The sequence below is a fragment of the Ranitomeya imitator genome, chromosome 2, assembly GCF_032444005.1.
Source record: "Ranitomeya imitator isolate aRanImi1 chromosome 2, aRanImi1.pri, whole genome shotgun sequence".
NCBI classification, from domain to species: domain Eukaryota; kingdom Metazoa; phylum Chordata; class Amphibia; order Anura; family Dendrobatidae; genus Ranitomeya; species Ranitomeya imitator.
The window spans coordinates 739,487,781-739,502,861 of record NC_091283.1 but is presented as its reverse complement, the minus strand read 5'-3'; the positions used below and the strand labels follow the sequence as shown (position 1 = coordinate 739,502,861).

The window sequence follows — 15,081 nt, the reverse complement described above, 5'->3', positions numbered from 1 at the left end:
AAATTGATGAAACTCTGATGATAAAAACTGACGCTCTGACCAAAGTCTGATAAGAAGCACTGATGAATCTCTGATGATAAAAAACATTATTTTAAAAGATGAGAAAAATCACTGATGTGTGAATGAATCCTAACTGTGCATCTGTTTAACTAGTCCAATTTGCCAATTTTACATGCCACACCTATTCGTTGGACCTCCATTGACAAGAGTGAATCTCTTTAAATAAAAAAAAGTAAAAAAAAAAACATTGTTATTCCTAGACAAGTAAGAAATCCCTTTTGCTTAAAGTGTATCAACAATCTAAAGTACAGAAAGTGTCCTGAAAAATAATGTGCTAACTTATACTAAATACTTGGTGAATTTTGATACAAACCTGTGATGCTTACATACCTTTCTGTGGGTTTCAAGGGCACTATAATAATAAATACAAAACATTGGTTTTAAAAGGATTTCCGTCCCAGGGCCAGCACATTACTGGCAGGATACATACCTGCATTCTCACACGCTTGTTGTGCTTTCTGTGTTTGTATGCTAAGCCTTCATTCCACACATAACTCAATAAAGCTAATGCCTGGCCAGCAGGTGCTTTGTCTTAGATAGACTCTTAGGGTTTGCATGGCAAACTATGCTAAGAATGTTCTGTTTAGTTCTGCATCAAATCTGATATCTATATTGCTCTTTATCTCTATTGTTTTCTGTTGTGTCTTCTCTTTTTTCGCTCATGCTAAAGGGTGAACAGGGAGAACCAGGACTGAAGGTAGGACTCTGATCATTCATAATGTATACTGTCAAGATTTCTGCTTTTTGGTGCTTTTGACACTCCAGAGAAGCCACGGATGTAATGGTCCAAACTTACATTTTTTAGTCCAAACAGAACTATGAAGTGGACAGTCCTGCAGTAACAAACACCATGCAGTTATACACAAGTGATTTTAATTGTGGCAATTACTGTCTAAATAGCTATACCACTCAGGTCAAGAATATAGATTTATATGATTCAGTTTACATTTAATTTGCGTTTTATCCCTGTTGCCAAAAACATCCCTACAGCATGATGCCGCCACCACCATGTTTCACTGTGGGGATGGTGCTCTTGAGGTGTTGAGCTGTGTTTGTTTGGCACCAGCCATAGCACTTACCTTGGTGGCCAAAAAGTTCAAATTTTGGTCTCTTCTGAAAACAGCACCTTCCTCCATACCTTTGGGAAGTCTCCCATGTCTTTTGGCAGTAAAGACTTTTTTCTGCCCACTCTTTCATATAAACCACCTCTATGGAGTGTACGGCTTCTTATGGTCGTATGGACAGATACTCCAGTCTCTGCTTGGGAACTCCGTAGCTCCTTCAGGGTTACCATTGATTTTTGTGCTGCCTCTCTGATTAATGACCTCCTTGCCCAGGCTGAGAGTTTTGATGGGCGGCCCTCTCTTGGCAGGTTTCTTGTGTACCATGTTCTTTCCATTTGATAAAAATGGATTTGATGGTGCCCCAGGGGAACATCAGAGATTGGGATATTTTTTAGAACTTCTCAACAACTTTGTCCCTAACTTGTTTGGAGATCACTGTGGTCTTCATGGTGTTGTTTGATTAGTGGTGCCTCTTGATTAATGGTGTTGAAACCTCTGTGGTCTTTCAGAATAGGTGTGTATATACTGACAGACCATATGACACTGTACATTGCTAACAGGTAGACTTCCATTCACTAAGCATGTGACTTATGAAGGTAATTACAATAGAAATTCTAGGGACTTCATATCAAAAGGGGTGAATACATATGCACATGCCAATTTTTAGTTATTTCATCCCATAAATTTAATTCATGCCTATATTTTTCTCACTTCACCAACTTAGACTATTTAGTGCTGATGCTCCACACACAAATCTGATTACAAAAATATTTAAACACAGGTTGTAATGTGAAAAAATAGTGTAAAAAGCCAAGGGGGTGAATACTTTCACAAGCCACTGTATTGCAAACTGATCACTTTGTTGAGTAGTGCTTCAACTGTGTAAAGAAGATTTGAACTAATTCTAGGGTGATGAAGATGCCAATCCTCCGTGTTAAACTTGTTACATCAAAGGATTTGTCCATTTTCACAAAAGTGCAAAATATCTAAAATGATAAAAGCCGACACTCACCTTCCCTGGTTCTAGCACTGGCTCCCTAACACTGTTCTGATCTTGGTATTTTGGCTGCAGTTTGACGTCACATCAACAATGTCGATCATTGCTCTAGCCAGTTACTGAGCTCAGCGTCAACCTTGGCACAGCTGCTGAGCTCAGTGACTGGCTAGGGTACAGAAGGGCACTGTTGACATGACATCCTTGCTGCTGCCTAAATACCAGGACTGGAGCAGCGGTGGGGCCCACTTTCCTGAAAGTGGAATACCTTTTTAAAGAGAGTCACCAAATCTGGGTTATGTCTCCTTCTGTCAAAGGATAGGTTTAAATAAATAATAGTGACTAGAGCTCACGACTTCATGATGTACATTTTGGGGCTTAAGTAGGTGCTAGAGGCACTCAGGATGCTCGTCCAAGGATGCCAGCCTCAAAAGTGGAGACTGTCCTACCCTGGTTTCCATGGAGGACCAGATTGGATTCAACAACTATGAGCTGATTATAACAACATTTAACTCTAAAAATTTCTCAACAACAGAAATCTCTTGTATTTTGACAACTTTCAAGGCTATCAAATTCAATAACAGTTCTGCAATATTTGTCTTCTTAGTATCCTAGGCCCCCTTCACAGGTCCGCTTAAAAAAATGTCTAAGTGAGACGTTCCGTTTTTAGTATCCGTGTGGTTTTCTGCTGGCCGACCATATGTAGGTGTGTCCCACCATGTGTCATGCACGTCACGTCCATGTGCCATCCGTGAGCCACCTACCAGAATAGAATGCAGAATAGAAATGACAGATTTTTAGGTGTTCAAGATTTGCAAAGATGGATGGATAGATATCCATGGTATATATAATTATTCTGTTGCATGTGTAGCTTACTGTACATGTATTAACCTAATAAATAAATGAATGAAAAAATGACATTTGGTTCAACCCATTTTTGGTGACAAGCAAAGGTAAAGCAGACAGCTGTGAGCTGATATTATCAGGCTGGAAAGAAACATGGTTATTGGCCCCTTCCCAGCCTAAAGATACCATCCCTCAGCCACCCAAGAAATGGAGCATCACATGAGTTGCTCCAATTCTGCTGCTTTGCCTTCGCTCTTCCAAATTGCCCTGGTGCAGTGGCAATCGGATTTATGGTTGATGTCAGCTGTGAATTGTCCAAAAACGCAGCTGACATCAAGCCCTGGTGTTAGTAATGGAGGGATGTCATTCAGACACCCCCATTACTAACCCAGTGCTAGAAGAAAAAAAACATACACACGAAAACACTTTATTTAAAGAAACACTCTCCGACTCTTTCTTTGGTTCACCAACTTATAAAAAAAATCTTATGCAGGTCCTACATAGTCCAAAGAATTCTAAGAATTCTAAGTAGGCCACAAATGGAGACCCTGAAAAACATAAAAAGAGAGAAATAAAAAGAAGACACTGTCCCTCATTCACCAATTTATTAGACAGCAAAGTTCCCTTGCAGGTCCAGTGTAGTCCAGCGATTCCCACGGTGTTACCCGACTCCTTCTTCCAAAGCCTGCGGAGCCTCTTTCTGAGCGCACCCCCAAAAAAATATAAACTGTAGGGCTTTGGTGCCTTGTGTTCCTTTCGATGAAATGGCATCAATTTGTAAACTTTCAAATGGATATATATACACAGTAACTGTGCATCCACGTAAGGATCTGCATGTGTACAGAAGGTCCTGGAGCAAAACCTAAAAGACAAAGAAAATGTTTTTAACAATATAATGTGTGTGTATATATATATATATATATATATATATATATACAGTGGGGCAAAAAAGTATTTAGTCAGTCAGCAATAGTGCAAGTTCCACCACTTAAAAAGATGAGAGGCGTCTGTAATTTACATCATAGGTAGACCTCAACTATGGGAGACAAACTGAGAAAAAAAACCCAGAAAATCACATTGTCTGTTTTTTTAACAATTTATTTGCATATTATGGTGGAAAATAAGTATTTGGTCAGAAACAAAATTTCATCTCAATACTTTGTAATATATCCTTTGTTGGCAATGACAGAGGTCAAACGTTTTCTGTAAGTCTTCACAAGGTGGCCACACACTGTTGTTGGTATGTTGGCCCATTCCTCCATGCAGATCTCCTCTAGAGCAGTGATGTTTTTGGCTTTTCGCTTGGCAACACGGACTTTCAACTCCCTCCAAAGGTTTTCTATAGGGTTGAGATCTGGAGACTGGCTAGGCGACTCCAGGACCTTGAAATGCTTCTTACGAAGCCACTCCTTCGTTGCCCTGGCGGTGTGCTTTGGATCATTGTCATGTTGAAAGACCCAGCCATGTTTCATCTTCAATGCCCTTGCTGATGGAAGGAGGTTTGCACTCAAAATCTCACGATACATGGCCCCATTCATTCTTTCATGTACCCGGATCAGTCGTCCTGGCCCCTTTGCAGAGAAACAGCCCCAAAGCATGATGTTTCCACCACCATGCTTTACAGTAGGTATGGTGTTTGATGGATGCAACTCAGTATTCTTTTTCCTCCAAACACGACAAGTTGTGTTTCTACCAAACAGTTCCAGTTTGGTTTCATCAGACCATAGGACATTCTCCCCAAACTCCTCTGGATCATCCAAATGCTCTCTAGCAAACTTCAGACGGGCCCGGACATGTACTGGCTTAAGCAGTGGGACATGTCTGGCACTGCAGGATCTGAGTCCATGGTGGCGTAGTGTGTTACTTATGGTAGGCCTTGTTACATTGGTCCCAGCTCTCTGCAGTTCATTCACTAGGTCCCCCCGCGTAGTTCTGGGATTTTTGCTCACCGTTCTTGTGATCATTCTGACGCCACGGGGTGGGATTTTGCGTGGAGCCCCAGATCGAGGGAGATTATCAGTGGTCTTGTATGTCTTCCATTTTCTAATTATTGCTCCCACTGTTGATTTCTTCACTCCAAGCTGGTTGGCTATTGCAGATTCAGTCTTCCCAGCCTGGTGCAGGGCTACAATTTTGTTTCTGGTGTCCTTTGACAGCTCTTTGGTCTTCACCATAGTGGAGTTTGGAGTCAGACTGTTTGAGGGTGTGCACAGGTGTCTTTTTATACTGATAACAAGTTTAAACAGGTGCCATTACTACAGGTAATGAGTGGAGGAAAGAGGAGACTCTTAAAGAAGAAGTTACAGGTCTGTGAGAGCCAGAAATCTTGATTGTTTGTTTCTGACCAAATACTTATTTTCCACCATAATATGCAAATAAATTGTTAAAAAAAACAGACAATGTGATTTTCTGGATTTTTTTTTCTCAGTTTGTCTCCCATAGTTGTGGTCTACCTATGATGTAAATTACAGACGCCTCTCATCTTTTTAAGTGGTGGAACTTGCACTATTGCTGACTGACTAAATACTTTTTTGCCCCACTGTATATACAAGAGTATATACTGTATATATAAATAAATATATATATATATATATATATATATATATATATATATATATATACTTGAATCACTGCCCTTATCCTCTCTATAAGTAAAGCAACTAAAAAAATTAGAAGCATATTTAGTATCGCTACATCCGTAAAAATCCAATCTACCAAAAAATAAAATTAATTAAATCATGCAATAAGCAGAAGTGTGATTTTTCAGTCACTACACCTAACTAAAAAAAATGCAGTAGAAAGCAATCACAACATTGCATATAGCCAATAATAGTCTTACTAGTATTCACTCTGCCTTTCAGCTATTGGTTTCTAAGACTGCCCTCTTGTGGTGATATTGTGTTTCTCTTTATTTTTTTAACGTTTCTCCCTTTTTTCTCTCCCTCTGATTCTTTTCTAGGCGATTTGTTTTGCTTATATGAATTGTAATACTATACCAATAATTAATTGTTTTTCGGTTGCTGTAATAGAGTTAATTTTTACTGACTAGCTTTCCCCAAATCTACAAAGGAACATGTTAGGGTCTGACAATCACCCCCCCCCCCCCCCCCAGGCCCCGCAGTGGAGATAGCATGTTTTATCAGTGTTCCCTTATACAAATCCATATCGGATGGAAACTGTAACAGTAGAGGACTGAATTTATAGCCAGTAGCTTCAGACCCCAATTTATTTGGGGTCAGGGTGACATAGTAGTAACAAAACCCTGGAGAACTGGATATATTGAATATGATTGCTGAGTTAGATGCATTCATGGTATTCAAAATCTAGTTTACTCATACTTTCGTTGACCGCAGAAAATAAATTTAAAGTAAAAAAAAAATAAAATGTTGCTGATGCAAGCAGAGTTAAATAGAAAACACACCTGACGTTGCCTGCGGGGATCACATGAAGGGTTTCGACAACCTGCTAATATTACCGGCTAATGCTGGACTTCTGATCCTTGTATGATTAGAGGCAGGTTTCGTATTTCAGGCTTAGAAAGCAGCCCCAGATGATGTAAAGGAATGTATCAGGTCAGTCCTGCTGGATCCTTATGTAATAGCACCCCCTAGTGGAAGTTGGATGTAGTGCGTTGATCTGGATTAGGGAACTTATTTACCAATCCGCATGTACATTCATATCGAAAAAATGCAGCAGAGTCAGTGACAAATCTTACAGAACTGTCACCCTGATGAGAAACCACAGGGGAGATATAATTATAAAAATGGCTAAAAATATTCCATCTACAGTAAGAGCAACATGTGGTAAATACACATTCAAACTATATAACCAGCTGCATAGATCTGGCAGTGGCATAATATGTGGTCTAACCTTTGTTCTTTCTGGATTTAGAGTTACAGATCTCTTTTGTTCTCTTTTAACCTATTCTTTCCATCCCAAACCCTTAGTGACATGACACTACCTTAGTCTACCTCCACTTACTCTATCCCCTTCTCTCTCATTTCTTCTTTCACCCTTAGGGAGAAAGAGGCATGCCGGGGATGCCAGGGAAACATGGAGCAAAGGTATCTTTCAGAAGGAATGGATGGTAGTTTAACCCTTGACTCCCAGTGTACCTCTCAGCTGACTCTGTCTCCGTGCATCCTCCACTTGTCTCCATAACTCGCCCCCTCTCCTCTGTGTCCTGCTCCTCCTCACACATCATCAATAGTCATACTGTTCACACCACCTTCCACCCCCCTATGTGGTTCGGCAACCCTAATTTTCATCTTCTATCCTCTTTTTCTTTAGCTACCCCCCTGATTTCTGTTTCTGAAAGTTGAGAGGTATGACCCATCCCTTCCTTTAACTTTACCTTCCTTCACATCCTCTTCCGTTATCATATATACTTTGTCAGCATTATTATTCACCCCTCCCACCTAATCATTTCCCATAATCGCCCCACACCTATAACTCCTACAGTATGTCCCCTAAATGTTGTATTAACATGGCAATTGTAATATTACACATATGTTTGAGTCTGCCAAACGCAATGTCTGGACAAGCCTGGAGGAGTTGTGACTCTTACCTTAGTAGATGAGAACCTGGGCTGACAAACGTCCCGCGGGTGACAGAAAGTTGATTTTAGGATCATAGAATGGAGCTGCACTTTGCAAACAAGCCCTCAAACTTCCGGTAAAAGTTGATTTCACAGGTTTGACAGTTCAGAGTCCCCTATGTCTAAACCCACACTCAACAGCCTAATAAATGCCTATGAGACTGTTCAATTCAGGTCAAGAGACCCCCGAGCGTCTGGACATTGTGGTCCGTCGGACTGTGAATCTCAGACATGTGAAACCGGCCTTAAAGCACCACTCAAGCGTTTTTCTATCTCAGCACTGGAGTGGTGCCATTAATATAATCTCCCTTCCCCATATAATATATTTACCAGCCGCCCTCTTTTGCTCTTTCTAGCACTGCTCAGTTAACGTTCCGCCATCTTGTAGAACGTAGGTTTTGACTGGAAGTCAGAGGTCACAAGTTCTGAGAGGTGACTGTTTTGTTGCATGGCAAAGTGTGGGTTCATGTACTGTATGTGCCTCTAGGAAAACGATGTATCACAGTTGTATGCAAATGCCATTCATGCCATTCCCAAACTATGTGTGAAGTAACAACGAGGTTGCCCTCTTACAAACTGAGCGGTGCCGGCGCCATTCCAGTGATGTCAGTACTGGCTCTCTAAGGGGGATCATGTGACATTTGTTATGTCATGTGATCCCTGTGGACAATCACTGGCCCTTAACTTTCCACCTTTGGACAAATTACATACATCCGGAGGAAGTGAGAGAAGGAAGTGGAAGTTTTTGTGAATTGTTCAAAGGAGGGAACGGTAAAGCGGCCACTAAGTGACTGCAGAGATTGCGTGACATAACAATGTCATGTAATCCCTGAGAGTGCCAATGCTGACATCACTGAAATGGTGCAGACACCTGAGGTGAGTATATGTGTTATTAGTTTACACGAGGGAAATATAGGTATTGGGAAAGGGTGGTCTGAGTTGTGAACAACCGCTTGAATCTGCAACCAATCACTGACTTCATCAGCTCGTGCCATCTACCTATTCACAGCCACTGAGCTCCATGATTGCCGTCAGTGACGGCAATGCTTGACCAGTGCAGGGTAGAAAAAGCTCCGTTTGTTTGTTTCTTTTTACCCCCAACTACTTCAACTATATTATACAGTAAACGTTTAGCTGCAACGAGAGAAATTATTTCAAACGTTTTACTAGTTCTAAAAGAAAATGAGTGTTTACGTGGAGAGGCAGGGTGGTCAGGGCTTGTGCCCCAAGTGCCTTGTGCTGTGGGGGGCTGCACCTATCCATTCGCACTTACAGAATAGATTCACAAGTGGCAGATATTGGTGCAGAAACTTACGTAACTGATGAAAATATGCTCCATTTATCGGAATAGTTATTATGTGAAGTTATTTTGGTTACAAGCATATACTGTAGGTTTTTACAAGTGCAGCTCAGATGGATGGGACAGTGCAGCATCCACCCTATAACCAATCAATGCAGAAATCCAGGTGCAAATGGGTTTTGTGGTTAAAAATTATCTGGTAAAAAAAAAAAAAAAAAACATGGACATGCAGCAGAAAAATGAATAAAATATTTTTTTTATTTGCAGAAATTTCTGCAACAACCCTGCTGCATTTACTTGTAACTTAAAGGCTCAGAATTGAGCAAATTTAACTCCCTCAAATATTACGTGGCAGCCTTCACTCCAGTAACTGGAGGTTTTTTTTTATAAATATAGAAATGCCTTTGCATTGAAATTATACATGACCAAAGGGCACTCTTATGGCAGACATTAGGGAAATGTATATGAACACATTAAGCTTTATGCCAGTAATATTCCCTGTACATATATCATACATGCGCTAGAGCTTCAGTGTATATAGAAGCCCGGTCATGATAGACACATTCAGCTAAATACATTTTTGCCATTAATACTTTTTGTATTCTGGCAATTTAAAACTTGCTTACACAACGGTTACTGAAAAGAAATGGCAAATTGTGTCTTCAGAGAGTGCTTGAACTTTTATGCCACCTACTGGAAGTAGCCATCCTTAAAGTCAATATCGACCCTTTAACAATCCTTGCCATACGACTTAGGATAAAAGCAAAATCATAATCTCAATTTGCAGACAGGGTATTGCCCCTCATTAGTGCAAAGTATGAGATTAATTTGGCTAAGTGAAAGGCTAAGACTGGAATCTAAGGGGTAAGGGAAATTCTGAGAGATTCTGATTTGGCGGAGCACTCTTGATGGTTGACAGTTCAGTCTGACGGTATGGCTGAGTTGCTGGCCAGAACTGTGCACTCCGGTTCTGCTAGCAATGCTAGCTTTGCCTTTGCAACATCAGAAAAGCAAGAAAGCACTGAAGCCGCTGTGATCATGAAAGCGTCAGAGTGTATATCAAACAGATTGCAACCACAGTCTCCTTACCTAGGAAACCAATAACGCCTGAGGTGACCGGTGACCTCGGAAACAAGCTGGAAACTATGGAATTATCAATCCTTCCGCTCTTGAGAATAGAGATGGTTTTGCACAGTTGCCTGTTATTATAGCGCATGATTGAGGACTTGGGCGAGTGAGACAGCCAAATACAGTACAATCTATGTTAGTTTCAAGGCAGTACGGGTTTGACCACTGCTCCAATCAAACAGGGGACATAGGACCTCTAGTCACAAGACCATTGGGAGTCCGGGCAGTCGAACCCCCAGAGATTAAACAATAGGCATTATGTTGCAGTCTTAGTACAACACCCAGATGACTTCATGCAAGGTTTAATTAGTACATGTATACTAGATAAGGAACAATTGTTGAAAAGTGTCTCCATCATTCATTATATCATATGTAATCAGAGCATCACCTCGTAAGAAAGGTGCACATATAGTATGGCTGTAAACAAAAGCTTTACGTGATATGGAAATACTCTGGTATTCCATGTGTTTTGAAAAAAAAATTATTTGTACTTGCAAAGTTTCAACGGTCCTTGATACAGTGTATGCATATTTGCAGGGATATTTCCAGACTAGTGTACAAATAATGACAAGGTATACATTAGAAAAAAACAATAAAACAGATAAAGCCTCTCTAGTCTATGGGCGGTATTTGGTATTACAGTGCACCATTTTCACCTAAAGGGGTTGTCTAAGCTTGGAACAAACATCTGTGCTCATTTTCTGTGACTGCAGACTGCCGAATTGTGTACTGTCATGATTCTCCAGGATCCCAATGTGAGTGGGGCGGTCCCATAATCCCACTGTGAGCCGGAGGTCACATGATTGCATGTCAACAATTTGCAGACACCTGCTGACTAGATTTTCTTAATTCACTTCTATTGAGAGAATCCGAATGCATCTAGCTGGCACATGACTTCAAGTCTGCAAATCGGATACATGCAATCACGTGACCTCCAGCTCGCAGTGGGATTATGTGACCCCCCACTCACATTGGGAATCCTCACGACACCGTGTGCACCACATAGAGTGACTGCAGACTTCTGTCCCAAGTCTAGACAACCCCTCTAAACGGGGAAAAGGTTTCCATACCAGACATACCTGTCAAAGGCTATAGGCACAAGTGGCATTATTTTATGTTCTCAGACAGTCCCTTTAACAGAATTTCTGAAATCTGACAGTGTGAATGTGGAACCAAGTTACTAATTTTCATGGACATGCCTTGGAGAGGAGTGTCCAGAAAAGGGTCACTTCTTGTATGTTTTAGGATCTATCTTTTCTTCTACAGAATCCAAATGTCTTGGTCTTCCTGGTTTCTTTCCTCAAGATCATAACATAATCAATGCCAAGACGTGGCGGACTTCCTGACCTCCAAGATCTTGGCATTGATCATGCAGGTAATAGGAGGAGGCCATGAGACATTCCAATATCTCCTTGTAATATCTTTTGTGTGACACCAGATTTTAAAGTATAGGAGACCTCTATTAACTTTGGCTCAGCGTTTAACTTTGTTGTCAAGACCAGGACGGTGTTAGTGTAGGATTTATCAATCAATGTTCTGAAGTAAATGTATGCAATGATAAAAATAAGTCAATGTATATCACAATGTATCTAAACCGCACATACCTATTTCTATGCATTCTTTTAGGGTGAACCTGGAGCTTCAGGAGTAAAGGTAACTGTAATATCATTTACATCTTTCTGTTTGCTCTTTTTCTGCTTAGTTTCAGCCAGAAACATCGTGCTTACCTGACAGCAGATGCTATACATCACTATGCAAAACATCTGCTATACAACATGATTGACTTTCCATGTCGTTTAATGTTCTAGATTTGTGTCCTTGACTGCCCGTGAATGTTACCACTTACCATTGCTAAATCTTCTGCATTTTGGAATTTCTATCTTTGCAGCACAAATAAAAGATTGAGGCATGTAATCATGGTCTATTTGCTTAAAAAAAAAGTTAAACTTAAGCATCCTGGAAGCTAGAGGTTGAATTTCCACTGAGAGCGAGGTGAAGATGATGAGTGCCCAAAGAATTCTTTTTAGCACTGACTTGTGTCATTTTCTCTGTGTGATAAACTACTTTGTTCTTCTATTTCAAATGTGTTACAAGATGAATTAAGTGAATTACATGAAAGTCAGAGAGGCTTTTTCTTCCTTCTATCAAGATCAGTGGATTAGAGGAAAAGGGCAGTAGGGGACATGTAGAAAAATGTTAGTTTCAATTAGATATTTGGAATTTGAAAAATAGCACAGATTTTTGCTAAGTTAAATGCACATAGTGTCTGAGCAAAATAAATATATACCGACCATTTTTTGTAGTTTTTCTAGAATGTTAAAAGGAAATGCAATCGATAACTTATTAATAAGGATCAACAAGGAGTAATCACCCCTGGATGACAGATGTTCATATTCTCTAGCCTCGTCAGCCGTCTGATGATCCCATTGACAACCTTGTGGTTGTTAAGACTGTAGTAATGCAGTCCCCTATGATTTAACTCTTTAGCTTAGAGTTGGATTGACCTTGTGCTAACAGTAGACAAATGGAAAAGTAGCTTGGTAGAGATCAGGTCATTTCAGTCCTCACCTCAGGCTGCAAAAATATAGGTACCGAACCACATTAGAAATTAATTGTAGAATGTCATATTGCCATTCTATCTTGTAATGCCTCCTCATAGGTATTCTACCATTATTTTATATCCTTTTTTTGGCTATCCAATAATTCTGTCCTTCCGGTCACTGATCTCTGCACATTAAAACAATAAGCTAAACAACATTTATTTGCATAGCTGATATATCCTTAGTTGTACATCTAAGTTTTTTTCAACCTTAATTTAATAAGGAATGAGTTTTCATTGTCAAAGCACCTAGAAAAAAAATGTCTCTTTTATATGTATTAATAGGGAGAAAAGGGAGATCTTGGCAATGCACTCAGTGGAATAAAAGGAGAACCTGGTAACACAGGACTGCCAGGACCTCCAGGACCAAAGGTGTGTATGATATGAGAACTGAACATATGTACATATTGACAGAACGTCTAGAATGATCATTAAATATAACATTTCAATTGATTTATCAAGTTCACCTTCTGGAAAACCTTGCTGTTTGGTTCAGAGTAAAACCAAAGAGAAACCCCTCTGGTCAAATGTTGGCAATCTCTGCTCAGTGGGGAGGACCACAATGGCTTCCCTTATCGAGTCCTGCAGTTCATAGAATAAGTAGTTTCTCTTTTACAATAAGACAATCCTCCTGCCCCTTTTCTTGATAGTTCCTTGTATTGTAAAATCTTTGCGTACTCCATTAATGTATGTAGAGGCTTTAATCATTTTCAAGGGGTTTCTAGGCCTGGGTCAAACGTTTTCCAGATAAGCAAAACCACACAAGGGATACAAGAATCCACTAAATCTAAGTATTGGTAAGCAGGATCAGATATAAATAAAATATAACTTTTAATATTCCAGAGTAAAAAAAAATATGGGTAGCTAATACCATGCAATGATATATACAGACATTGATGTAATAAAGTGAACCAGTGCTGAATTAAATAATGGTTGGGATCAGCTACGGACTGGGACTGAAATTCAGACCTGGCATTTGCAATCACACAGGCCCATGTTGTCCCCGTTTCAAAGCACCAGATGGGATATATTACTAATATTACCCTGCATGGAGGAAAGCAAGACTTACTAAAATACCAGTATTTCTAATAATGCCTGTGGCCTGCTGGGGTAAGTGAAAGAGTCAGCGACTTTGTGCTCCATCACAACTCTTAACAGTATGGGTGTCTTGAGAACACTGATTCTGTTATCAACATAGCAGACAAGGCAGCCCATAACCAGATAGGCCCTTCTGGTATTTGCCAGAATTGCCAGATGGCCAGTCCGGCCCTGGTTGGGATCTTACCATTAGCATTTTTCGATCAGTAAAAACATCATGCAGGAGGGAGAAAAGAGAAGTAAAGTGAGACAAGTAAAGCTATATTCCATGTCATCCCCAATGCAATATCTCCTGTCCTGACAAGTGTGACCTATCCCTCTAAAAATGTCCTTGTACAAACCCTCCCAAGTGTGAACGTCAGTCTAGATTTTATTTTATAAATCAGTATTACACAAGGGCAATAAGAAACTTTGTAATATAGCTTATCAGAGAAATGTTCTTCTTTTTCCTACTGTATTCTATATAGTCTATTGGCCGCCTTACTGTTATTGGGTACATGACCCTACATTTTATTATATCTAGAAAGTATAATACAGCTATAACAACGTTCATTACATAAAAAGTGCCATAGTATGCCTTGTTTGCTGAGACTGGTATGCCTTACTGTTCCCAGTGGAGAATATGGCTCTGATCTGTGTCATTTTATAATTTGTCAGATATGAGAATCACATTCCACTTTACATCGGAGAAAAAAATGTTTCCACGAATATGATTAAAATTCACTCCGTAGAGTTAAACATGGTCTATCTGATAAAAATCCCTTTGATATCAGGTGGAGAGGATCTTGTTAGTGAACACAGAGAACATCTGTGATAGACAGGTCTGACCGTTATATTTTTTCTTTTTCCTTGAAGGTTAAAATGTGACAAACTGGGCTTTTGTAAGACAGAGAGGCAATTCATTTCTTTACATTTTTTTCAATTGTGGCACAGGAGATGGGAAAGGGTCAAACAATAAAAGCAGCTGAATGTTCATCCTACTTTTTTTTTATAAAAGTTTGAAGCATTTTATTCATAGAAAAGGGAATGATGTCAATGGACGTGTAGCGTACATCACTAAAATAATGTGGTTAACTCGTTGAATTTGATGCATTTGTTTAGATACCTAGAAAGCTGATAGAACTTTATATAAGTAGTGTTAAAAAAGGGTCAAAGGTGGAACTGGAGTAGTGTGTTGATGATGACAATAAGGCTTTGGTCATATTTGCAACCTCCATCACAGATTTTGGCAAAAATGATAGAAAATGTCAGCATATTTCAGCATTCTGCATGTATTTAGTCAAGTATTGGCAGCCATGACATGAACCCAATAATTGGCAGTATAATATTCTTAATATAATATAGATAGGGTCTATTAGGCTGCCTTGGTGGTGCTGCTTTTTTAACAATCCTGAT

General features: G+C 39.8%; 1 protein-coding gene and 1 long non-coding RNA gene across 8 annotated transcripts in view; one reads left to right on the top strand and one right to left on the bottom strand.

Moving 5' to 3' along the window:
• The window catches only part of LOC138665604 (uncharacterized), a 48,333-nt gene extending 47,919 nt beyond the window's left edge, over window positions 1-414 (bottom strand). Inside the window, exon 1 of the long non-coding RNA XR_011318495.1 lies at window positions 391-414. This is a non-coding gene — a long non-coding RNA (uncharacterized lncRNA). The remainder of the gene's footprint in view (window positions 1-390) is intronic.
• COL13A1 (collagen type XIII alpha 1 chain) overlaps window positions 1-15,081 on the top strand; it is a 428,454-nt gene that overhangs the window by 322,241 nt on the left and 91,132 nt on the right. For 5 of the 7 annotated variants that reach the window (XM_069753227.1, XM_069753230.1, XM_069753223.1 and 2 more), the window contains 4 exons: window positions 731-757; window positions 6,984-7,028; window positions 11,616-11,642; window positions 12,874-12,960. In XM_069753227.1, coding sequence (XP_069609328.1) covers window positions 731-757; window positions 6,984-7,028; window positions 11,616-11,642; window positions 12,874-12,960 — 186 coding nt within the window. The remainder of the gene's footprint in view (window positions 1-730; window positions 758-6,983; window positions 7,029-11,615; window positions 11,643-12,873; window positions 12,961-15,081) is intronic. The other 2 variants (XM_069753224.1, XM_069753228.1) reach the window with 2 other exon arrangements.